Genomic DNA, 26,796 nt, shown 5'->3' on the forward strand with positions numbered 1-26,796 from the left:
AAGTTCATTAAATAGATACAATCTGTGTCCTCAGGTCAAATGGCAATTGAACAAAGCAAGCTGCTTCAGATGGTTTACCATAAGAGCTTTTCATGTGCTCACATATTTGCATCCACAACTTATCCCATATAATTGCAATTATATTTTCCTCTGCTGTCCATTGCCATTGTACCGCTCTGACATTGGCTTTGACATCTCCTTCCCTCTATCTCCCAGCTGTCACAGGAGTTGTTTAAAGCATTAAATGCTCTCTTGATTTGCCTTACTGGACCACATACAGTTTTGTAATGCCATTCTAACACGCATTGTCATTGTAATAATATTATTATGTAATTATTTGGAGGTTGATGATGAGTGTATCGGATTTCTCAGCCTCCACAGAGGAATTTGTAGTCTTTATCATGCCACTGGGTGGAATGTGATAAGTCAATTTTTTCATCAGTCTCAGGTTTATGAATTACTGTTACCTTTTACCAGGACCCTTTTTGCCCCTTAAATCTCTGTTAGAATTGGAAACAGCACTTATTTGCACATCCCTAAGACTCTCTTCTCCCTCCTGCCACGTTAGGTTGACCTGGGGTTTGGCTGTCTTGCCTTGGCCTTGAGAGGACTGAGAGTGTGTTTAAGTAGAGGGAGCGGCTGAGCGAGGCAAATAAAAACTCTTTACACACTCTGAGACGGAGCTGAGCTGAAACCTCAGGTACGCGATTGTGAAATTCCCCACGTTCCGCTCCCTGCAGTCCACAACAACACAGAGCTGCACAAATTCAAAGCTAAGTGTTCCCCCACAGAATGCTTGTCCTTAAGACTGTTTCGCTGTACACTGGCTGCTTAGTGTCATTCTCAAAGGATTAGTCATTTGGGGCAGCACATAATCTTGTATGAGTTCCACAGTTAAATATCATTGTTTGTTTGTAGAGCTTATTCATGCTGCACATACAGTTACATACACATACATGCAGAACACGGACAGATTCTGACCCATTCTGACCCCAGGCTTAAACTTTGCCCTGATGACACTCATTGCTCTCAACAAGAAATGTAATGTCTACATAATTAGTGTGGTCTCATATAGAAAGAGGGGAAAAAACATAGTTGCAGTATTGCAAGGATAACTAAATCAATGTTCTCATTAATTCTAATGTTTGCAGTTACAGAGATGTAATTCTAGTAATACAGCCACAGAAAGATGAAAGGACCAGGGAAATCACAACTGCTCCACCAGCACTTACTGATTAACTTTCAAATTAACTGCAGGTATAATATCTGTAGCAGAATTACATTTATAGTATCATTTACACAATTGCCAATTTTTTTAATCAGTTAACATGAAAAAAGTTTACATACAGTACATAAATTGTTTATCAGAGTGTGGCATCCTATAGAAAACTATTAATTAGTATAGCATGCCCTCCACTTAAACCTCCATGGCCAGGTGTTGTATTCAGGGCCAGCCCGTCCTACATGTGAAACAGGTGGCCGCCTAGGTCCCCAATGTGACTGGGAGGGCCTGCGAAGGAGCGAACAAGTGCATAGTTAATGAACAAGTTATAAGATTGAAAACATTGATGTCTTTTATTTTGAAATTCTCCGCAGTCCTATGGTTTCAATCACACACACACAGAAGAACGTGCAAGGTGCGAGGACCTGATCATTTAACATACAAATCACAAAGATGGTGAAAATTAAAAACAACATATTAAGTATAAAATGAGCTCTGAATAATCACTAAAAGACAAATAACTGAAAGTTACATCAAATAAAATAACAGCAGTGCATCTAAAACTGGCAAGAAGTAAAGCTAAGCAGTAGGCTACACACAAATCTGCATTAGTTATTCATAACACAAAGCATTGCTGGGAATTGGAGTGACTTCTTATAACAGTATTATTAGACACTTTGTGTCTATTTGAGCCTTTGAGGCTTATTTTGTGTAAAGGATAGCAGAAACAGCACTTGACAAATCATTAGGGCTTTTCATGTTTTTTCAAGAATAATCTGCTGGGGAAGGAATTCAGACACTGTCGATATAAAGATGCAAAAAACTCATATAGAGTGAAAATATGAACAATTAATCTACAAAGAGCTCTGCTCTCTAAGAGGTATGTGTTTATTCTTTACATTTGTTTACAAATATATATTTCGAGGTGTTGTGTTTATAGGTCCTATTTAAAATATGTAATTTTATTTATAATAATTTCTACATATACTTTTTTTAACATTAAAAAATGTCTAAGTTAACATTAGTTAATACAATATGAACAAACAATAAACAATTGTATTTTTATAAATTGACATAAATGCTGGAAAACTGTATTACACATTGTTAATGATACCTAATGCAAACTTTATTATAAAATATTACCCAGTAATTATCGTACTTGCATTTTCCATGACCTCATATTCATTGAGACATTGGTTTATTTGTACTTCTAGAAAAAAACCTGAAAGTTGATCAAAATAAGGCGATAAAATGGAGACTTGTTACAGCACCTAAAATACACATATTCCCTTATGCACGCATGTACATTTTAACCTAACATCTTCATGTTGGGAAAAAAAGCTACTGGACACGTTATTTGGCATATATTGAGCTATACATTATAGTGCTTCTTTTTTAGTGCTTTCTATTTAAAAAATACTACTATTTAAAAAATATAATAGAAATCATGTTTGCAGTGATTCTATGGATGTTTTAAAGTTATGATAATTTTCACACCTGGGGGGCCCATTTTCATGATTTTGCCTAGGGCCCCACAAACCCACGGGCCAGCCCTGGTTGTATAACATTCTGAGAGAAGTTGCGTGATATAAACTTAGTAGGCCTATAGGGCTACCAGAGGGAGCCTGAAGCGTTTTATAAAACGACTTCTTCATGCATGGTGTATGCAGATGTGTGACATAGGCTTTGTCCAATATAATCTTTGATACTAGCATAAGAAAGGACTACATACTGTCTTTGTTTAACACAAATAATTTCATTTTATTCAAATTTAAGCAATAATATATTTGCACCAGAATCAATTTCCAATTAAACTAAAACAAAACTTATGTCAAAATAGAATATGCCAGTATACATATATTTATGTGCTTGTGGCTTTGGGAAAGAGTAATAGACCCACTTCTCCCATGTTATGCATCTTTACTCTCACTGCTAAATGTGATATAATTGATTTGCTCCTCATATATCATCATTACTTTGTGGCATTTATGAAAAACAGACAAAAATTTCCACTCCTAAATACGAAAACAAACAGCACAACAAATCATCCATGTCATTCCCAATTGAACAAAATGCTTTAGCAGGGGGCCTACTCTCCTTAATGTATTTCCCAAGACAAGCAACCACCATCTTTGATAGAGCAGTCTGGAAAACATGTGAAAACAAGAGAAAATAAGACAATGAGACACATACCTTACCCGCTGCTATGGGCCAGGGAACACAGTGGTTACCATGGCTTAATCTGTCACTGAAGTGGACTTTGAGGGGTGACAGGGTTTTTGCAGGCTGATCTTTCTTTCAAACAGTCAGCTTAGCATTTGTGTGCACAGGAAAAGCCCATTCCAATATCTCCAATAAGTTGTGATGGGCAGTAGAGCCAACTGAAGCTCTCTCTCTCTCTCTCTCTCTCTCTCTCTCTCTCTCTCTCTCTCTCTCTCTTATGCCAGTGGAATAGCAGCTGATAGAGATGGAGGGAAATTTAATTATATCCTAACTGAATCAGAACATTCCTGTTTTTATTTATTGGAAGTGAAATCCTTGTGTTTGAAATAGGACAATATTTAGAAATATGGCCCATAAATTGTTCAGAAACGGTTGAACTTTTACTTTAAAACTTTAAGAAAGTAGGCAAAAAATTATGTTCATACTTATGGTAATGCACAAAACATAATAAATAATATGGAATTGTTTTTATTATTATTATTTTAAATCATTATAAACAATACTACTTGTTCTGGCTTCTGTAAATCACAACTCAGTTTACAGGTTATAAACCTGACAGTTATAGGATTAAAGAGATAAATATAATAGAAAAATGGCTACTGTATTAAACAAAATGTAAATAAATGTTTTATCCCATTTATTTTTCTTTATTTACATATATTAATGGTTTTAACTGAAAAAAAGGAATAATCTTGGACTTGAACGACTTTTCAGAGTTGCATTATTTATTTACCCTGATATGCACCTCAAGTAGGCAAAATTGTTCAAATAAAAAAATATAGTCCATTAGCAGGTCACACGTGGATGGGGCATCTGCATCACAGTTATATTGAGCCACACATGCATGTCGCATGGCAAACTGATGCGTTCACGTCTCACCGTGTCCCTCCCCGAAGCCCACCTTCTTTAAAGATTTTTGCGCGTCTGTTTTGTGGGTTAACATCATAAGGGTTCGTCCTGTCGAGCCAATCAGGTTCCTCCCTACCTCAGATCGCAGCTATAATACATAGGAGTAAAGAGGCTTCTCGCATAAGTGACTGTGGCTTCAACTAACGTTGTGATTTCGAGGTCAGTCTTACCTTTCCCACATTCGCGCCGCAAACCTCCGATGCGTTCCGTTATCGCACGTGCATTTCCGCACCTGTCACGGTAGGGGCTCGCTCTGAGGGACGCGCGTGAACTGAACGAGGAGGAGACGGCAAGGACACATCGCAGGAGATCCGCGCAGTGAGAACGCAGCGCGAGACGGACGCTCCGTAGATCACCGCAGCCCAGGATTCGTGCGACATTCACCGGGCCAGAATGCGGCTTTTGACGAGAGTGGCGCTGGTGTCTCTTGTCAGTCTGTCCTTGGTGGTGTCCGGACTGGCCTGCGGTCCTGGCAGAGGCTACGGCAGAAGAAGACATCCGAAGAAACTGACACCTCTCTCTTACAAGCAGTTCATACCTAATGTCGCGGAAAAGACCTTAGGAGCCAGCGGCAGATACGAGGGCAAGATCACGCGCAATTCGGAGAGATTTAAAGAACTTACTCCAAATTACAATCCCGACATTATCTTTAAGGATGAGGAGAACACAGGCGCGGACAGACTCATGACACAGGTAATCCCTTTCCCTTCAGATACTATAGCACACTTCCCCGGACCGCATCTTTCTGCTTGCACTCGATGTGAGAGCTTCAAAAAGTAGCTATACAGTTGGTTAAAGGATTGTGAATTACACCTTGTGGGCTTGGTTATGCTGTAGTCTTATGGAAAGGCTTTATCCAGTGAAGCTGTGCGAGAGAAATGCCATCAAGACAGGACCGGCTGGTTGCCTCCTTGCTCACCCTCATTGTGGAAGGTTGCTTGAAATATTTATGCCTCTCTGTTCATATCTATAAATCCATCCGCGTTTAGATGCATAGCAGCATACGCGCTTTATTTAGGCTATAGGCCTGTGTGTTGTATAAAATGCGGATATTCGTGCCCTGCTATCTGCTAGATAGATAGATACGGCACCTGGTTTTAAGGAACTGTGAATATGTCAATATCATGACAGCTAAATGTAGAACAAATTAAGCATGCATGTCCATTGGATCGTTTAGTCAGACCGCAGCCCACCCGCTCGCAGCGACTGCTTATCAGGGCATGAAAATATTGACATTTCTGGAAGGATGCTCTGAAAATTATTACTACTTATTAATGGTCCGGGAAGGTACCACTAATATAGTGGCAGATTCGAATCACACACAATAGTCCCTCTTGTGTGCAGGAGTTTGCTCATCTGCTGACAAATACTTTACACCGCATGCGATGCTGCATAACCTATATTTGTTGTACAACTGACCGATAGGCTATCTATACGGCATCGAGTTTTTATGTGGTACACTCCAGGTGGTCGTAGCTATACCTCAGGGAGCACAGCATGATTTTAATTGCAGTAGGCTCTGTTACTATTATGGCCATCAGAGGACTTCATATAGGCTATTCACATAGTAGGCTGCCAGATGATGCAGAGCCGCTCGTTCCTTATTGAAACTATATAATCTGACTGGTCAGACTTAAATATTTATTTCATGGTTATTGCTGGACAGTTGCGTCCCCCCCCCCCCCACGAGTTGTCTGTCTATAACATTTAGGGCGACACCCCTTCACACAACGCCACCCTTTATCTTTTTTCTTTCTTTTTCTTTGGCCTCTGAAAAATCAGACAGCTTCGGGAATAGGCTGTCTGTCCCCAACATGGATTTCCACTCTCGTCGCATTAGCAGAGATCATGTGAACTTCTGACCCTTAACCACTGAAAAGGAACAGTTATAACAGTAGCCTACGTTTTGGAAATATATTTGCTATACCGCGTGTAATTAAGTTTGCTTCGGTGTAATCTGCATGATGGTTATTACCCTGAGTAGCTATTATATTTTATAATACTATTTTAAAGGTATCTGTTAAATACTCAATTCAAAGTCGCAAGGACGAGGTTTGCTGAAGCATTAGTGTGTATATGCGCTGTCACCCAAAGTGAATTTACACATGGCGCGCAGGTGCATTATAAAGTTTCCCTTTTTGGTCCTTGAAAAGATGAAACTCATGTCTGGTGTGGTTTTCCTCAGATCTATATCAAACTCTACTTAAGGTGAATATGATTAAAAGTGTGCGATGACCCGCGGGCACACACGCTGCCATTAAAATAGGAAATCTTGTAACTTCAAACATTGATGCTTCAGGCTTTCATGGAAGTTTACGAGGTGTCCTGCTAACAAATGTTTCTGAGAAGCCCATCCGAGTTTAAGAGATGGTTTGTTGGTTAAACGCGCCGTATAGTGAATTACACTTAACGCTTCTGCTCGCGAAATTATGCGTAACCACGCAAATTATTGCTCTGACAGGTAGCTGATCAATGTTTCCTCTAAAACAGTTCGTTTTGAGGGAGATTAGGAGCCGACTGTGACTAGGCGGCTTGTTGAACAAACCTCGTGTGGAGCACAAAGCGGCGGCGCAGGGGGTTCCCGCTGCGCTTCATGGTGGTTGAACAGAATTTGGCTTGATTTGCGGCACACGACCCAATGAATTAATAAAGAGTTTAGGCTTCACGGTTCTTGTGTCCCCGGCAGTTTTGCTCAGAATGTGCCAGATATATTTGGCCCCTTGTTTGTATTTTCCTCTCTCGTTCGTGTGCCACAAGTGCTGAGCTGATAGGTTGCACTAAAAAAATACTAATCATACAAATGTGGTAACAACTAAATAAACTTGTTTTATTTACTGGTTCAAGTAAATAATAATAATAATAATAATAATATGTCTGAGTCTACATTAGGTTACACTAACAATTAGGTAATGTAAACATAGCTCTTTAAGGTAAATAGTGCATGTTACCACTTTTTACAGTGTGCAGATTACAGGTAAAATCAGTATCTAAAGATATGACTAGGAAATATGTTTTATATGTGTTAGGATTAAGTACACTTCTATCATTTTTCATTTAGTCTTAGATATTCCACAGATGTACCAGTATCTTTGTTCGGAAATGATTAATGCTGGCTACAGGAGGGTATACAGTATGTATGTATAGAGAAAGGGAGAAAGACCTACCTTGTTGGAGATTTGACAGATTGAAAAACATACATTACAGGTGGTATACTGTTTTCATTATAGACACTTGAGACACAATGAAGTGTTAGGTAAAAAATATTAATTGAATATACAGTACATCATCTTTTAATTGGTATATTATCTATATAGTCCAATGTGCATAGGATGAAGATCCTTAACTGCAGACATGAAAATGAGAGGGTCAAGTCAACTGGTGAAAGAGAGTGGGGGAATTGTTGCCTGCAGAAATGAATGTGGATGTTATAGGCTAAGGGTGGTGTGTGTATGCTTGTGACACAGGGGAGAGAGATAGTAAGAAAGGACAACAGAGTAAAAGCCAGGAGTGTATACATGTGTGAATTATTACAGGTATTAATTTGGCTTAGTGTCACAATTTGCAAGCATATTTTGAATAGATTTTATATAACCTCTGAAAGAGTGTTGGTTAAGCAATCGCATCACGTCCCTTGAGCAAACCTGTGCTGCAAGAATAATGAGTAGTTGCTTCTACCCTTGGAAGCAGTGAAAGAGTCTTTTGTGGTGTTTTATTTGACATATTGGTTAAGTGTTGGGAAGAGTTGTCCGGGAGAAGGCCAAGCATCTCCACACTAGGTCCTGGGAAAGGTTAATGGGTGCACCACCCAAACATGGCCTGATATACCTGCACCTCAGCTGGGTTGCTACTACTACTACTACTACTGCTACTACAAAAGAAAAAACTACAAATCACTAATTCAAACACATCATATCAGTATTTCTTGCCTTCTTAGCTAAGCTTCTCATTTTATGTAATATTTCCTTTGAGTGCATTTAAAGAGAAGAGGCATTGATGCAGTCACAACTTTCCCCAGTTGGATCTATATGTTTTAGATCAGTGAAGCGAATGCAATAACTTATCAATTTTTCATTGAGCTCTTTGAACAGAATATCCTTGCATGCAAGGCTGAAATATTTTCTGTGTAAACACAGGTTTCTCGTTGTGGATTTGTCTGGACATATTGATCTGGTTAATTAAAGAATTATTGCCAAATAAATAATTGCAGTTTGCTCAGAACTGTTGGACTAGTTTATGACATCATTGTCTATAAATAGATATGTAGGTTTGTTTCAGTTGTAAATGTGAAACATTCTATAGATAATTTCATTCCAACAAATCAGTTAGATTACCTCTCCTTCCTTTCTCTGTCTCTCCATCAGAGATGCAAAGACAAGCTGAACTCACTGGCCATCTCTGTAATGAACCAGTGGCCAGGGGTTAAGCTGCGTGTAACAGAGGGCTGGGATGAGGATGGTCATCATTTTGAAGAATCACTCCATTACGAGGGAAGAGCTGTTGATATCACCACGTCTGATCGAGACAAGAGCAAATATGGGACGCTCTCTCGGTTAGCTGTGGAGGCTGGATTTGACTGGGTCTATTACGAGTCCAAAGCCCACATCCATTGCTCTGTCAAAGCAGGTAAGAAGACCACGGTGGCTTGACTGCAATACCAAAACCATGTTTGAATAAAAAAGTGCCCATAACACTTCACATTTCATTTTTAAATGTAACAAGTTTAAAAACACAAACTAGAGTAGTGCTCTTAATTTAATATTGGAAGTCTTCTAAATTATAAGTATTTTACATATAACTAACTCTGTTTGTAAAACTAATTCTAAAATAAATCACTTATATTTCAATTATTGTGAAGCAAAATTATCTCAAGGCTATTCCATTTTAGTACACCTGCTTTATATGTTTACACCATATGAATTAGCCTTGATAGGATAGATCCTTCTGTGAGTTGTAACTAACATAGTAAGACTTGCCAGCTATATACTGATCTTATATCGCCCCACTCTGTTTCAGTGAAGGAATCGCTTATCAAAGATCACTCACTGCAACAGAAGACAAGTGCAGACAATTTACTGGAGATTTATGTGGTCAAATTGAGGATGTTATTACACACGGGCTTATAAAAATAAGTGGTGATGCCTGTGAAGGCTTTGTGACATCACGTGCGCAAATACCCTGTAATTCCTGGTATCATGAATCGTGTTTATTCTACTTGAACTTTCCACTTGTTGGTAGTCTACTCAAGCTTATCTTTGGTTGAAGGTGAGTGATGAAATGCAATATTGTCCGATTTTGCGGGAAATTATTAGCAAAGGCCTATATATTATCCTCCTCATGCAAAGTCTTTCATTTTAAATTCTAAACACATTTACAAATACATTATAGGCTTTGAACAGGACCCAAATCTGTTTCTCACTGGTCAGCGTCTTATTTCATGCCCAAGAACATTATGAGAGGATTAGACTTAAAAAGTCCATTCTATAGGTCTGTTTACCCATCCACGAGTTTGGAATGTGAAGAGTTCCCACAAGGCTGGAATTATTGTCATTAAGCCTGACAACGGAGAGCATGATGGTTTAAAAATGAAAGGAAAGAAGAGGAGGGCATTGATTGACTACCGCTAGCATTTCTCATTTACATTCAAATCTACACCATTAGAGCCTCAGAAAAGTGTCTGGGCTGAGTAAATACTTTTTGAGCCTGCTTGGGGTTTTCTCTTTCTTTGAGAAAGAAGGGTATAAGTGTGAATTGTCACACAGAAGTGTCTGCACCTGAGCAAATATGAAAGAGGCGCAAGGGAAGGCAGAAATGTCCTTTTCCAAGAGTGTTCTGTACACAAGCTGCATTAGAATGACAAAGTCCAGGCTTTATTGGTTTTTAATTAGAGCAGTCCAAGCTCTTTCCTCCATCTCACACAAAGACATTTTTTTTAACCTTTTGATTTACAACCCAATTCCCGTCTCCACGTTTTCTTTTGTTGATTCAGACTCTTTGGAGCTTTTCGACTCATTTCCCTCAAACTTATCTTGAACTCTCAAAATATTTTTGAGCATAGTTGATTTATAGTTTAATACGTTCATTTCTTGATATAGAAAATGTAGAATGCAATATAGTTGCATTCAAATGGATTTGTTCACTGCATGCTATTTATCTCGACAGAAAACTCGGTTGCCGCTAAATCTGGAGGCTGCTTCCCGGGTTCGGCTTTGGTCACGCTGAAAGACGGAGGACAGAAGCCCCTGAAGGACCTGAACCCCGGTGACAAGGTGCTGGCGGCGGACAGCGCGGGAAACCTCGTGTACAGCGACTTCATCGTGTTCACGGACCGAGACTCGACGACGCGACGTGTGTTTTACGTCATAGAAACTAAAGAACCCGTTGAAAAGATCACCCTCACCGCAGCTCACCTCCTGTTTGTCCTCGACAACTCAACGGATGATCTCCACACCATGACCGCCGCGTTTGCCAGCAGTGTCAAACCTGGACAAAAGGTGATGGTTGTTGATGATAGCGGTCAACTTAAATCTGTCATCGTCGACCGGATATACACGGAGGAGCACCAGGGCTCGTTCGCACCAGTGACTGCTCATGGAACCATTGTGGTCGACCGAGTACTGGCGTCTTGTTACGCGGTAATAGAGGACCACAGTCTCGCGCATTTGGCCTTCGCGCCAGTCAGACTCTATTATGACGTGTCATCAGTCATATTTCCAAAATACTTCATCAATCAGTCCGATGCGACTTTACAACAGGAGGGAGTCCACTGGTACTCTAAGCTCCTTTATCAAATGGGAACGTGGCTTTTGGATGGTCACATGCTTCATCCTTTGGGGATGTCAGTAAACTCGAGCTGAAAACCCTCATATGGGAATGTAGGATATAAGACAATTTTAGTGAGAGAGAGAGAGAGAGAGAGAGAGAGAGAGAGAGAGAGAGAGAGAGAGAGAGAGAGAGAGAGAGAGAAAGTTCCCGAGCAAGGGTGCGATATTTATTACAATGACTTGAAAATGTGTCATTTTCAAAGAATAAATGGAGCCTTAAAAGTTTTCTTTGCATAATTTATTCTCGCGTGAACTCAGGCTGGTGGCACACATACGGATTCTAATGCAGTGTGACCAGTCGATGGTGCAGAATCTATTTTTGTATATCTCATGTACACAGGAAAAAAAAAAAAAAAAAAGTGATACTGAAAGAAAAAAAGAGAGGGAAAAAAAAAAAAAACTTTCATGACCGGCTGTAACATTCTGTGCATATGTGCAACTGACTGTTATATTTTAGGGGTAAGCAAACGCCGTGGGGCTCCAGAAATTATATTTTTATACACAGAATTGTACATTAGATTTTGTCTGATCGTTACCTAATCACTTTTCGTTATTTGAAATAGTGTAAGATACGAGAATATATTTTAATTTAAATAGATGCAGAGTCTTGTGCTGTTTTCTGTTTTAGAATTCTCTATTATTTTGTCATTGGTTTTGTTGTCAGAGTTGGACAGACAAGTTCCCAGTCTTTTCTGTTTTCATTGTTTCCTGATGTTATTTTTGTTTTTGAGAAAATACGAAATGCACATTCTGACAATTCAGTGACGACAATAGTCCCATAGTACAGAGCAAACTGTTCCGTTAAATAACTTAAGTATCTACTGTACATTTACTAAAAATGTATTATTATTATTTTTTTCTCTCCATATTTTGTAATAGGTAAATAGTTTTATAGAAATAAAATGCAACTGATGCACAGTTTGGATAGCATATGATTGAGTGGCCATACTATTTAGCCTACCTTTCATTAAGGCAAGGTGTCAGGAAATGTATATAATTTATAATTTATATGTTTATTATCAAACGAGATAAAGAAAATATTCAAACTGCTCACTGGTATGTTTTTGTTTCAAGAATATCCTTTGATAACGCAGAAACTGAATGCTGGCCTGCCTGTATTCTCAATATCTCAATAACCAAGAATGGCAGGTTATTAATAATGCTTATAAATATTATTTTATTATTTATGTTATTTAAATGGCTGTCTCAGTGGCTGTTTATTAAAATATGATTGTGTTATATGTGTCGTGTTTAAAACTCTAGCACATTAAATAATGACAAAAGAAAAATGATAGTCAACAGGTTGGCTCACAGTAGAAGTGCAGTAAATATTTAACTGTATCTGATGCGTAGTATAGTTTCCCATTATTCCACATACATCGAGCTGTTTAATTTATCTTAGTAATATTATAAAGCTCGGGCAGGAGAAAGAAGCGCATTCTAACAAACGAGTGAAAATGTGAAATGAAAGTAAATCGGACTTTTGAAAACGGCCATCGGTAATATGCGAAAAAGTCTTTGATCTGGATTGAGTGTGCTTGCGAAAAATTGTCATCCCATGTTAAATATGAAGAGGATTGCCTTTCCCAAATAACATCTGAGAATCTCTCAAGCAGATTAAAAAGGCCAGTGCATATGTGCTTAAAACGCACAGACCCCATTTACAGGAAACAGCTATTCGCTGTAGCCATTGGATTTCCCAAGTTAGGATCTTTAGTGGTTGTTGATTCGTTAATCGACGAGGAAAATTCGACGCTGTGGAAACTGTGACGTTGAACAAGACTCGAAACACGTCATATTTGCATTGCTCTTACCATCAGGTGCGACGAGGGGAAGTGAGGGAGCTCTTCACTTCTACAACACGAGAAAATGCGTCTGTTTTGTACGCCCCAAACTTGAAGGATCTTTATTTCCTTTAGTTAAGTCTGAGATGTAACATGTTGTTTCTACGTCTAAACAAGGAAGACTCAACGGACCTTGTGCTGCCAAATATAAGTTGAGCTCAATCGACAGCATTTTTTTTTTTGCATGATAACCTCATAAAGTAATTTTGACTAGTCCCTCATTTATGGAGAGGAAAAAATTCGCGGTTACAGTAAGGTACTTAAAATGGGCTAGTCCATAAACGTTTCAATACACACTTGACTTAACCATTTCAAAAGTATAGCCACAAGACGTAAACATACGTTTTAGTATGATTTTAGTGTGATAAAATCAGGGATTTACCACACTAACCAATATAACTAAAATCTAGTTAACACATAGTGTTTACATCATGTGGCTACTTTTGAAAGTGTGTATTTTAGTGGTCACCGACTGGCCCCAATCGTTTCCACAGTAAATGCCTTACTGCTTTTTTTAAATAAGCAAGAAAATTCTTTTTTGCATTAATCAACATTATGCCACACATGCTGTCCAATGAGCTTAACTTGTGTAGAACAAGCAATCTTCCTTTTTTTTTAATGAGGCCAAAATCCATTTACAAGCTTAGCAGACATTCCCAGTGGACACAATGTGTCTGAAATGAATAAGCAAAAGTCTCTTTAAAATGTTGAGCACAGTAATGGCACCATAGCACAGCAATGACAAAGTGAAATTGTTCTGATTTGTAAAGCTTAATAGGCAGGTGTCATCTTTGCCAATTGAGAACATTTTAAACTTTCACATGCACCTCCCTAAATGTGATATTATTCATATGTGAAGTCTCTGCAGCGGTCATTGAACAATATTATCACTGAGAGGAACAATCGCCAAGAGTCAATCTGAGCTCAGCTGATAAAATGAGTGTTGAGAACACTAGTCTAAATAGAATTTTCTTGCTTGACTTCATGAATTGATATATTTAAGAAGGCAAAACTGAGGCAGACATTTTTTTAAATGTTGCCATCCAACATGAACGATCAACAAATATAAGAGATGGGACAGGTGTCTTTAGTAGGCTCTCTTTGCTTTACCAACTATATAAACCTAAATATACAAATATATCCCTTTTTGTCTTTTATGATGAATAGGTGCATGTGTGTGCGTGCATGCACACTTTGAAGGGTGTTAACTAGTGAGTGAATGGAAGTTTGAGCTTTTGAACTCTGTCGCAACACGAATAGAAATTCCATGAGCATCTCTTGAGAAGACTTCATTGTGCCACGGGTTTTGCTGCTTTGCAAACTGTTGGTAAGGCTCACTCTCAGCCCTGACCTTGAACATTTACACAGACACAAAAGCGACCAGGCGAAAGCATTCCTCGAAGCAGGTAAATAAAACCAACTAATCCTTCAGAGGGGCGTTGCGTCCGCACAGAAAACAACTGTTTCAACAAACTGCTTGCTGGCATTTGCAAACAAAACTGGGCTAGCAACTGTTATGAAGTGTGATGGGTATAAAGGCTGCATAAATTCCAATCATTCATCTTGATTGCAGAAATATTTACCCAATTTCAATCACTTATACAAGACTCAAATTTCCAGGTAAAAAATGAGGGCATTCAAAAGCTTAATTTAACACAGAACAGACTACAGATTTTGACCATAAAGTTTAGTGTGGACCATTACTTTTATTGCGTTCTCAAAATCTGATGTGTTAAATACTATACTTCTTGGAGAGGTATATTTTTGCAGTCTAAAAAAATCAAGGGATGCTTTCAAATGGGGCCAAACATCAGTTTGTAACTGTACCAGCTGTCAATCATAACATGTCTAATGTCATTATCACACAATGACAAGGACATGAACAAGTCAAGGATATAAAACCCAGGCACAGGAATTTAAGTATTCATTCATACAATTTATTCTTCAAGTATGAACAAGGCATATTATTGGTTTTCATTTGACAAGCACAATAAAGGCTAGAAAACAAACACCATTTCTATTCCACATAATTCAAGGTGCAAGTCTGGAGTAAACATTTCAGACACATCAAAACAATTTCATTAACACAAGACTGAGGGACAACAAAAACAGTGATTAAAACAGTGCAATGCATAAATCACTTCCCCTCATACAATAATTTTCAAGTAATGTGTTCTTTTCATCCAACATGTGTACAATTGGTAAGAGTGTACAGGTCATTCTTGTGGCTTTGTGCAAGTTTTTGAACTTTGGAACTCAGTAGGGAGTGGTCCCAGAGACGTAAAACTTCCACGGACGTGGGATAATACTGAAAGGAAATCCAGAGGCAAGGTCCCCCTGCTTGGATACAGAAGGATTATGTTCACACAACACATTAAAAGCTTCCCATCAACCCTTATTCCCCAATGAAAAGAGCAAAGACAGTGTGAAAGAGAGAGCGAGACAAAGTGAGTTGAAAAAGACAGACAGACAGACAGACAGACACAGACAGTCAGACAAACAGAAAGACAGAAAGAAAGAAAGAAAAGAAAGGTATGACAGAAGGAATACATCTGGTATCTGGTACCACAAACTGAAGAGCACCTGTTGAAAAATTAACACAAATAAGAATCATCTGGAGAGAGAGATGCAACATTATTACCAAAAGGAGGGTTTTTCATACCATTAATGTATTAGTGTATTACTTCTGTCTTTTGATATGCATCACACCACAAAATCAAAGGAATTCAGTCTTTATAGGTGATATGCAATGGTTTTCACAAACAATCTTCCTTTCAAGGAGAGAGATACCTACAACCTAATGTTTTCTTGTTCAAGAAACAATTCTCTATAGCGTGCAGTTTACGTAGATGTTATTTGTATTATTTTAATTCATTTCCCATCTCTGATACTATCTGCAAAAGCATAAAGCTAAACACCAGATCAACTGTAAAAAGGCCCCTGAAAACAACAGAAGCCACAACTTGAATATAGTTGGCTGAAACATCTGAATGAAGGTATGGGAAGGTATCATGTATGCATCTCTTCTACAGTCAATCATTACACTAAGATGATAAACAAGGCACAAAAACAAAGCAGTTCAAATTTGCTTAGAAGCAAAAAACCTGACAGCCACCAAACTAAAATTAATTCTGCACTAGTTCAAAACAGCCAAACAAGACCAGATTCAAAATTAACTTGCCAGTCCGTAGACATAAGAACATGAAGTTCTAGTGCATTATCCCACCATGTGCCATAGATATCCATGGCACCAGAAATGGTTGTTTGTAAGTCTGTCTATTCTCAAAACATGGTCTCGTCAGGTCATGTCCACTCACACCATGTTATAATGTACATATGCAAGGTTTACTTTGCCAATCATCTTTCTCAATCATGCCACAGGATGACTCCATCACATGTCCAACATGTTCAAATTTTAATGTTTAAAACTAGCTACACAGCAGCAATGCAGAATTTCATTACAACTAATCAGAACTTGGGCATGATTCAACCTTACTGTGATAATTATTGCCCTACAAATGGAATGCCTGCATGTTAGCCACAAAATAGTTTTCAACAACTTTTCAGTTACTTTGCAGCACAAATGAAACTATAAATCCAAAGATTTACTAACAAATAATGTAATGAAAGTATTAACAATCGACACAGCTAAAACGTCCGTTTGAGAACCAATGCATATTACATCTTAAAATGTAAAAAGGGCTACAGTACATTTCTTTTATGGAAAAACCCTCCTTCCTGTGTTTCTGGAAGCTCTGTCCTGGAATAGAAAGAAGATTGGTTTAATTTCAAATTACAAATGAATAAATATGCTGCTGCCAATGGGAAGCTTGTGTTGATGCTAAAAAAATAAATAATAATAATAATAATAATAGAGTAAAAAAGGCAAAAATGGTTAAGCAAAAAGAGCACCAGAATTTGAAAGAGTCACCATTTCTTCCCATTTTTATGGGAGAAAATGCTACATCTCTGGTCTTACACTTAGGCTACCATTATATAAATAACCTTTTTTTAATCTGAAACAATAGGCTACACTGGTCCTTTAAATATACTGGCCAATTGCTTAACAATAGCAGCAGGATCCATGTAAAAAATATTTCGGAGTGTGCCAGACACTTCATTGACAGACATAAAACAAAACAAAACTAAATAAAAAACTAAATAAAAACACATTAATAAAAAAGTAAAAATGCAGCCTATTTTTTATCTATATTACATAATACCAATTCCATAATTAGTGTCTAAAGTCTCTGAGCAATACATTTTCTAAAAACCAATTTAAGAATAGAGAACCTCTAAAAACCTAAATTTACATCACTTGAGTAATTACTTTGGAAAAAGACAGTTTTCCCAACTCTACACTTTTTTAAAATGCTATACTTACAATGAAGTTACTAGTAAAAAGTTCAATGTGAATCAGTTTTTCTCTCTTATAAGACAAACAATTTATAAATGTCACGTCTTATAAGACTTAGAAAAGGTGTCTTAAGAAACATTATTCAGCCTAGCTGAAACTCTTTAAATCCACAAGATTCACTCTCTTTATATATATTGTAAAAAATGTAAACAAATCCAATAAAATGGATAAACTTGTGCAACTGGGCAAACAAATCAACTGTGCGTTATGCACCTTTCAGCAACAAAGTAAAAAAAAAGAAAAAAAAGGAAAATGGTTTTAAGTAGATCCATACACTTTGCTTCTTTAACATATTTCACAATCTTACCCGTTGTGTATATTTCTATGATTCCTGGAAACTCAAGATGCAAATTATCAAAATAAACAAAAAGACAAAAAAGGACACTGGTATTAACCATGCTATAATAGAAGAGGGTATATTAGCAAATTAAAAGTACTTCTTAAAACAAGTGGGTAGTTAAGGGTAGCAGCTTTACAAAATGAACTAAATACACTCAGTGTGGCCAAAACCTTGGGCTATTATGTCTGAGCATAGTAACCAAAACATTAGAATTAACCTGACTTGAGATCAATGGTTGCACCTTACGAAGAACAATATCATTTCCCCAGAAAAATCCATTTCAACAATTGGCAGAATAGAGAGAAACATTTAGGGGGATGGAGAATTAGGAAAATGAGAATACTGTGTTCAGATAATAAAAAGCACTTTTTAAATTGCAAGGGGGAATCTTTAAACACAAATCCACATCAGACAACAGTTAAGGGTGATAAAGTTAGTTGGCTTCACATACCCGTATTTACATGGTATATACATGACCATCTTTTATTTTTCTTCTTTAAAATGTCCTCAAATAATAAGCTCTAAGTTTTTCAAAAACAAAACTGTTGTAAAATGACCAAGGAATAGTTTTTTTTCTATAGTTCTATATAAAAACAAACTGAGAAAATATATTTACCTGTCACATACCAGGAGGTATTTTCAAACTACTTTCAAACATGGAAAGATTTCAAGATGAGAAAACAATGGACTTGACAGCTTCATACAAACATTTTGTTCCTCATTATATACATGAAAGAGACCACTGATAATAGTTGCTCCATAATCCTTTGAAATTGTAGCATGTGCAAATAGCTACAAGAACCCTTACTCTGTCTTGTACTCTTTGAGGTGGTTTATATGTATGAGACTTCTACAAGACATTCCATATAATATAACAAGATTTTGTTTTTTGTACACAAGTAACGTATAATGTAAGTGGAGAGATTGAATTTATTATCACAAATATGTACACTATAATGAACTACACCGAAGAAAGGTGTGAATGTTTAGGTTAAGCTGTGCCATTAGACTAGACAAAGTAGAATGCTTACACAGTAGGGATGGACTATCAATAATAATAATAATAATAATAATAATAATAATAATAAATTGAATCATAATTTAAGCTTGGAAATCCTGAGTGAGTTCTGATTATTAGTATGATGCAATATGTTAACTTATGAGTAAGATTTCTGCATAAAGCATGTGTTCCAAAAATCCATCTTCCAAAAATCTAAGCCTTGGGTAACAAATTTCAAGATTAAGGGTTCTTGAAGGTCACCTGGCAATTGATGATGGGCAATCTCTTTATCTATATTTCAATTAGTAACCTGTATTACCCCGTCTGACAAACTTCAAAACAACAGACCACTTGATTAGAAACAATGTTCTAACATACACTCATTATGAATAGCCCAAATATCCAAAAGTCGCTTTTGTAAACAGGATAGTTACATCTAGTGCTCGTGCACTAGATAATCCAGATCATGCAAGCAAATGGAACGCCACAATAAAATCCTATGAAATCATTATATGGGCCATGATTCTATCATTCTCTTTCATACACAATATGTGCCAAATGTTGAGGAATGAAAAACGAACACTTTAAAAGGGAGTAGGGGGCATGAAATGCTTTATGACTGATGCCAGCCTTTAATATTTTCTTAGAAGCCAATGTCAACAATTAAAACAATCTGAATATGCTACTCTAGCATCTAAACTTAAAATCAAAGTATAAAAGCCATTTACTGACAAACAATTTTGAACACTGAAAATACCATGTCTCTAGGAAAGAAAGACTCACAAGCCATGCAACACCACTCCAGCTCTACAGAACAAAAACCAACCTAAAGCAAAACTGGAACAGAAATATAATGGTGAAATGGAAAATGAATAAACTTAGCATTAACGGTCATGGAACAAATGCACAAATATGAGTGGCTTGCAATCTCACAGTGGCTTCCGAAAGTTATGTAACTAATGAAACTGCAACCAAACACGACCCTGAAGTCCCACAACAGGCTCACTTCAATTTCTCTGCAAGGCAAAGCAGTGCTTTTCAAGGCGATGTCCAACTGCCCCAATCCAAAGAGCTCCATACAGCACACATTTTCATTCAAACGCTGCCCTCTACAGGTGGCACAAAACAACTGCAGAACTATAAAAGTGAGGCCACTTTGTCAAATCAATGACTGAGGAAAATCCAAAGCAGCAAGAATTCTTAAATCCTTTGACCAAAATAAGCCATTCAAATTTGTTATTGTTTGTCTCACAAGAAATAGGATGGGAGCAACTATTATCAACTGTCATATAAAAAGTCCTGGCTTCATACCTCATGTCTCTTTTCACTTCAAGAGTTTTCCCCATCTATTTACTAATTTCCCATTACCAATGAAGATACAAAAAGAAGAGCGAGACTTCATGCCAAAGTAATTCTCAACATCGGTTCCACTGCTGCCATGTTCAGCAGGACACTGCTAGTGTTTCGGCTCTTTGTTTTTGGTTCTCAGGCAAGTGGCTTGAGTTTGTTGACATCACTTTCCTCACAGCTTCCTCAGCTTTGGCCTCCTGCTTGTGCATCCATTGTTCAGAAAAGCTTCTTGCTCACTTGTCTTTTCTTCTCTTCTGTTGAACTGACTTGTTCCTCAGCCATCAATAATGGAAACATCGATGTGAGACAAATCTATCATGTGCCTATGTAATCAAGGGAACATGTGATAGAAGGAGACACTCAGCGGTGTAAGACAAAGTGGGATGTATCTTATTAAAGTCACACATCTCCATCAGTACATGACAGCTAGGCATCACAGTAGAGATCTTGTTCTGTGTTACAAAGGCATCTCTGTTTGAATGAGTTTCAATACTTGCTGTTGCTGCATGTTGGCACATATAATTTACCCTTCGTCAACAGAACCCCTAAGGCACAATTATTCTGATCTGCTTCAGTCAATAACACCAAAGGAAAAGACACCACTACGAAGAACAACATTCATGTAACTTATTCTGCTGTAGCTCAAGAGTTTTTACTTGCTTCCCAGTAGTTCTGCTCATTCTATAAAATAACAGGAAAGCCACAAAAAAGGCCCCAAATCCAAAGTACTCATAAAATCTAAGTGACTCTATTCATATTCAAGTTTTGGGCAGATAAAAGCATAATGAATTTTAGAATGAACGCAAAAAGATTACCTGTGAAAGCTGTGCTGAAAACTCACTGCATGCTGTGGGTTCACAAATTTGGCGATGGCTTTCTGCTGCTCGGGAAACATTGTAAACCTCTAAAAATGAAGCACACAAATAGACATTTATTAGATGTAGATTGTCTTAATTCTGTGTACATTTTCATTAAGGGATGACCTCTGTTCCATAACATTGGAAAAGTGGGTGATACCTAAGCTGCAGGAAAAAGTCAAAAATATTTAAGAGCAGCACCAAATGCCTTCGCTAGATGGCGCTATTGTAATAGTTTTAAGACACCTTACTACTCAGAGCCCCAGTGAGAACTAGTATTATCATCCACATCACATTTATGTTATTATAATGGTGTTTAAAATGGTTAACTGAGCTGTTAGTTGATAGATACAGTAGTAGTACAAGATATGCTTGAAGAACAGCCAAATATGTCCTACTAGTCACTAAGCGGACACAGAAGGGACCATATTGTCAATGGGTCTTTAATAAAATAAAATAAAATTCAAATAATAAAAAGAGGTCTTAGACTAGACAGTGTATATCTCACCAACGAAATTACTGTTGAAAATGTTCTTTAAGGTTTTTTTTAATTTTGTCTACGATAACGAAGACGAGATGAGAAAGACATCATGACGATAATTAAGAGTTTAATTAGAACATCCTGTTGACGAAAATATGACGAAAAAAATTATAATAATACTGCAAGATATTAACAATGCACTAACATCGTTTTATTTATTTCTCCCTTTTTTAAAAGAAAGAAAAATCTAGTAAGCACTGATTCAAAATTATCCAGTCATAGTATGCTAAGGATTTCCCCGCTTGAGCTGCGAGAGCTGAACACCTTTACAATGAACTTTACTAATGGGTTAATTTACCACACTCAAACACATCCTATATATAAGATAAGATTAATCAGCTTTATCCACAACATAAATGCAATATTTCACAATTTATCTCAGCAGACAATGAAGCGAATAAACAGTTGAACTTCAAGTTACATCTAGTCGGAATGTGTAACTTGCGTTGTGAACACGCGGTTTCCTTAAAAACGTGCTATATGCAACGCAAACCTAAACTGTCTAAACATGAGGAATTCACAACAGAGTAACTTCTAAAAAGTAGCTAATACTTCAGTATATCTGTTATATGCTATTATATCAGGAACTCTGCTTTTCAGGACAGTTTACTCATGTTTAATTTTACATATTAAACATATTTATCTTTAATACAACCCTAATTCCGAAAAACTTGAGACAGTATGGAAAATGCTAATAACAACAAAAAGGAGTGATTTGTAAATTCGATTCACCCTGTGCTATATTGAAAGCACTACAAGAACACATTATTTGATATTTTACTCTGTAAATTGTATAATTTTTTTTTAATATACACTCATTTCATATCTGATTATTTACCACTTTTTAACATCACCATTTCTTCTAATAACACTTATTAAGTGTTTGGGCACTGAAGACACTAGTTTAAGTTTAGCAAGCAGAATTTTCCCCCATCCATTATGTATGTCTTCAGTAACACAATTGTACAGGGCCTTCGTTGCCATATTGTGCACATCATAATGCACCACACATTCTCAATTGGAGACAGGTCGGAACTGCAAGCAGGCCAATCGTGCACCCGCACTCCTTGCTTACACAGCCATGCACTTGTAATCCGGGTAGTATCTGGTTTGGTGTTGTCCTTCTGGAAAACCACTTCTGAATGTATGTGATCTCTGATCCCTCAGACATCACTGTTTTAAAAAGCATCATTTGTCTGTAATGGATGTCATGACATGGGTTTGGTAATACATCTGTAAACCTTTGTCAGTCAACATCATTCGCCACTGCATCCACAGATGCAAGTTAAGGCTTTACTATGCAAAGCAGAAGCCCTACATTTCCAAAGGATTTGGGAAAAAAACAGCCGTTGTATTCTCCCGGCCAAAGAGGAAAAGGACCATCCAAGCTGTTATCAGCGTCAGGTCCAAAAGCCAGTGTCTGTCATATGGGGGTGTGTCACTGCCCCCGTCATGGATAACTTCCACATCAGTGAGGGCACTAAAATTACAGAAAGATATGTACAAATTTTGGGGTAACACATACTGCCATCCAAAACGGCGGAGGCCTGAAGTGGATGGATGAATGGGGGAAAATTCCCCTTTCTAAACTTAACAAACTTGTGTCTTCTGTGACCAAATGTTCAAAAGTGTTTCTAGAAGAAATTATGTCACACAGTGTGGTAAAAACTCAACCGTTCAAACTTTTTTGGACAGTGTTGCAATCATCTGATTTTAAGTGTGTATATTTTCAAAACATCAAATAATGTTGTTCTTGTTCTTTCAACATAGCACAGGGTCAATAGTATTTACTCATCAGTCCTTTTTATTTTTATTAGCATTTTCCATACTGTTCCAATTTTTTTCAGAAGTGGGGTTGTATGTTTGATGTTTAAATAATTGTAAGCAGTTTATAATTTTAAAAACTATATTTTAATATTTGTTTGGTCCATTACAGTTTGATAGGCCTACATGTTTTGCTAATAAGTTATTTTTGTTTGACTAAAATGATATGCCATTTCAGTCAGTAAAATGAACTAAACTATGTATATGTAAAATTTATATGAATTTAAAGGACATTTTTATCAGAAGACAAACACTTTGACTAAAATAAAAACACTGTGAAAATTAAAACTGAGGCTGGATTTACACACATTATATATACATTATTGATAGTTGCCAAACAGAAGGTTAAGGTGGCCTTACCTCAATAGGACCAATAGAGTTGAGCAGGTTCATGAGCTGTTTGTTGGTGGTGGTGGTGGACAAACCCTCAATGCAGACGGTGCTGCGCTGACCATCCTGAGCTCTTGGGTTCTGTTGCATCATTGCACGCCCCACACCACGGCCTCGTCCTCGTCCCCGAACTACCACCTGTGGACATTAAGAAAGAACAAAATGAAATTAAAATGGAAAGAAAAATATATGCTACACTTAATAACATCATCTATGATATTGGCCACTTCAAAAGAGGTAATTAGACATATATTTTATCTAAATCAAGCGTGATATAAAGATTTATATAAAACACAAGGACAAATATAATTTTGGCTTCTTGCTCTTCATAACACCAGAAAGGGCTACAAAAGGGTTGGAGTTCTGCTACCTGACCCGAGCTCGATGGGACCGACAAACTGTTGGGTTTCAGGCTACTTTGGGGTCAGTTATTAAAGTATATCTTTGGATTTGGTTTGGGTTTATAATTAATAAAAAAATATTATATTAGAAATATTTTGTTTTCATTTATAACAACTTGTTTCGTGTACATGCCCTCACTCATACTGTAGTGAAACAGACAATCTTTGAGTTTAGTGTCAGAGTTAAGTGAGCTTTGCACATTGAGTGAAACTGAAAAAATAAAAAATAAAAAAATGGTAAGGGAAAACTCATTACTATTGCAAAAGGAGCAGGGAAAGTTTTTTTGTGGAAAAACAATGATTTTTTGGGGGGAGGGTGGGGTTCCAACTGATTAACAGCTCACAATTTATGTGCAGCGCAGGGCTTAGCTTCCTGTTTTAATTTATGACTTAACTCTTCCTTCACAACTCTTATTGACTGAGAGGTGTTATGAGTGAAAATGGTTGTGCAAGAAAAGTGGATTCTACATCCTGAAGGATGACTGTTATACCGTTCCACAAGACTCCAGTTTGTTCTTTAATCAGCAAAGTTTCAACGCTTCATAACAGGTAAGCTAATGTTTTTGCCCTTTTGCTCAGGTGTGCTGAGAGGCTGCCGTGCCTTGTTATAACTGTTTGTTGACAGTTCCAATTTTATAAATGTTGCCTATGATGCTAAAAAAAAAAAAAAAAAAAAAAAAAAAAAAACAGTATACTGCATTGATCTTATTTGCCTGGAGAGGAAAATAGAGAGAGTGAGCAATTTCAGCTGAAGGATAAAAATTTGAAGATACCTGTCGGGTCAGGTGCTCTCGGGTATGAGTCAGGTGTTAATGCCAGTGTAGACCATGAAGAAAGAATATAGAGATGCGGGCCTCATATGTGGATTACGCAGTTAGCTTGATTTAACTGACCCTACACTACGCCCCACCTTAAAAGCATTTCTAATCAATCCTATCTTAGCAACTGTTGCTGTCCACCATTTCTCTGACAGCTGTTTGCTTTTTTCCAATGAAAAAAAATCCAGAGAAACACATGCTATGGATTCAACTGTGTCTGACCTCATTCCCAAATGAATATGTTAACATCAGCAAATTAATGAAAATTCATTCATGTATTGATTCAGGTCTTAGTAAAGGCAATAGTGAATAAAGAGTTCACAGCATCACAGTGAGTTTGTTGTGAGATGTTATGAGCAGTTCTGTTCACTTACATTAATGTTATCAGGTGTGTATTCGCCATTAAATTACGCTTTTTTTTTCTTTTCAAGTGACTGCGATTATCGTTTGCCTCAATTCTGATTCACAGTTTTCAATCAAATTTCTGTGTAATTGATCAATTTCTTTCACAAAATAAGTCAGTAAAATATGCTTTAAAATGTCACTCTTCGTTCCAGCCCTCGTAAGAATATTATCAATTCCGCTTATGAGAATATCAGCCAAAACCGCGCTGTTCACGGCAATCTCACATTAATTCCTATGGGAAGTTCTGCAAAGCTTGTCAGAGCGAGCAACAGTAGCCAAGAGGGCCAAGGGCTTAATGAAGGGTCAATTGTTGATGATATAACAATTTGGAACTCAGTCCAGATATTGTAAGATCTAAATTAGAAAATAATAAGCATGATTAGGAGAACTGGAATTGCATATTCTCTTGTATGTAAAACAAGGCATTGGGCGTCCGTCACTCAGTCTAGCAGATTGTTTACAAATGGTAGTCATTCAGAACATTGCTATAGACCATTTTCACATATTTATGATTTTTTTAAATGCAAAAATATTTGTCATAGTCTCCTATGCACCTCTATAAGCCAGCTGCAACATTTACCCATCATATTCTATAACCTGGAAATGTGAAAAAGGTTCTGAACAAGAGTGGTATTCGGGGAGGTCACCACAGAGGAAACCAGTGCATTAATGCAATACTGGAAAAAACATTTTATCAGCAGATTAGATCAACAAAAGTTGAACTTTCTGATAAATGTATACAACATTAAAAATCCATATTTGAAGCATTCGGAGTGAGTATAAGTGTGTGAAATGGTTTGCTGCCTCAGTGTTTGTAGTTGTATCAGAAAACACTACACCAAAGGAGTGAGGCTATTGCCAATCAATTTAAATAATATTAAATATTATTATCACTAAGTCCACACACTTTGCATACATTTAACTTACAGTTCTTAACTTTAAAACCTTCTGTTCAAAACGTACAGCTATGTAAAATGGTATTTGTGCACTCTTGAAATAAAATGTTTATTTGTAGCCAAGAGGCCAGCTAAAGCACTGACAAAGGTACAGTGCTTTTTGTCTGAAATGGGAGAGACTGTCCACCAATCACTTCAGCACTTTAATGATTAAGCCTGTTAAGTGGCTCGAGGGAAGACGCTTCTGAAAAAGGCCATCATCAAGTAACGCCTGGAGATTGCTAGAGGCCACGTGACAAAACATGATGAATGAAAATGTTGTGGTCTGTTGAGACTGAAGCTGAGCTCTTTGGCCTTGTAAGCAAAGCTCTATGCTAGGTGCAAACCATAGACAGCACACACAGTTAACACCATCATGCATCATCAGCATCAAACAAAAATGGTCAGCATTAAAAGTGTACTCTGTAAATGGGAAACAAGTCTTTCATCCACAACAAAGGAATAGCCTTATTAATAAATGTGTTGACATATTGTGTTC

The 26,796-nt window shown here is 37.2% G+C and overlaps 2 protein-coding genes across 5 annotated transcripts in view; one reads left to right on the plus strand and one right to left on the minus strand.

The window, feature by feature from the left end:
- Window positions 1-4,460: 4,460 nt before the first annotated feature.
- On the plus strand, window positions 4,461-12,377 carry LOC127444417 (sonic hedgehog protein). The gene is made up of 3 exons (XM_051703783.1): window positions 4,461-5,047; window positions 8,716-8,977; window positions 10,514-12,377. Exons 1-3 carry the CDS (start codon window positions 4,748-4,750, stop codon window positions 11,206-11,208), a joined length of 1,257 nt encoding a protein of 418 aa, XP_051559743.1. The 5' UTR covers window positions 4,461-4,747; the 3' UTR covers window positions 11,209-12,377.
- A 2,557-nt stretch (window positions 12,378-14,934) lies between these two features.
- Window positions 14,935-26,796, minus strand: part of rbm33a (RNA binding motif protein 33a) — a 67,574-nt gene continuing 55,712 nt past the window's right edge. For 3 of the 4 annotated variants that reach the window (XM_051703581.1, XM_051703566.1, XM_051703574.1), the window contains exons 17-19: window positions 23,709-23,876; window positions 20,942-21,030; window positions 14,935-20,449 (exon numbers count right to left, since the gene is read on the minus strand). In XM_051703581.1, coding sequence (XP_051559541.1) covers window positions 20,401-20,449; window positions 20,942-21,030; window positions 23,709-23,876 — 306 coding nt within the window. In that variant the 3' untranslated portion in view covers window positions 14,935-20,400. Of the gene's footprint in view, window positions 20,450-20,941; window positions 21,031-21,057; window positions 23,005-23,708; window positions 23,877-26,796 lie in introns of those variants that run through there. The other variant, XM_051703590.1, reaches the window with a different exon arrangement.

The sequence above is a fragment of the Myxocyprinus asiaticus genome, chromosome 1, assembly GCF_019703515.2.
Source record: "Myxocyprinus asiaticus isolate MX2 ecotype Aquarium Trade chromosome 1, UBuf_Myxa_2, whole genome shotgun sequence".
In the NCBI taxonomy this organism is placed as follows: domain Eukaryota; kingdom Metazoa; phylum Chordata; class Actinopteri; order Cypriniformes; family Catostomidae; genus Myxocyprinus; species Myxocyprinus asiaticus.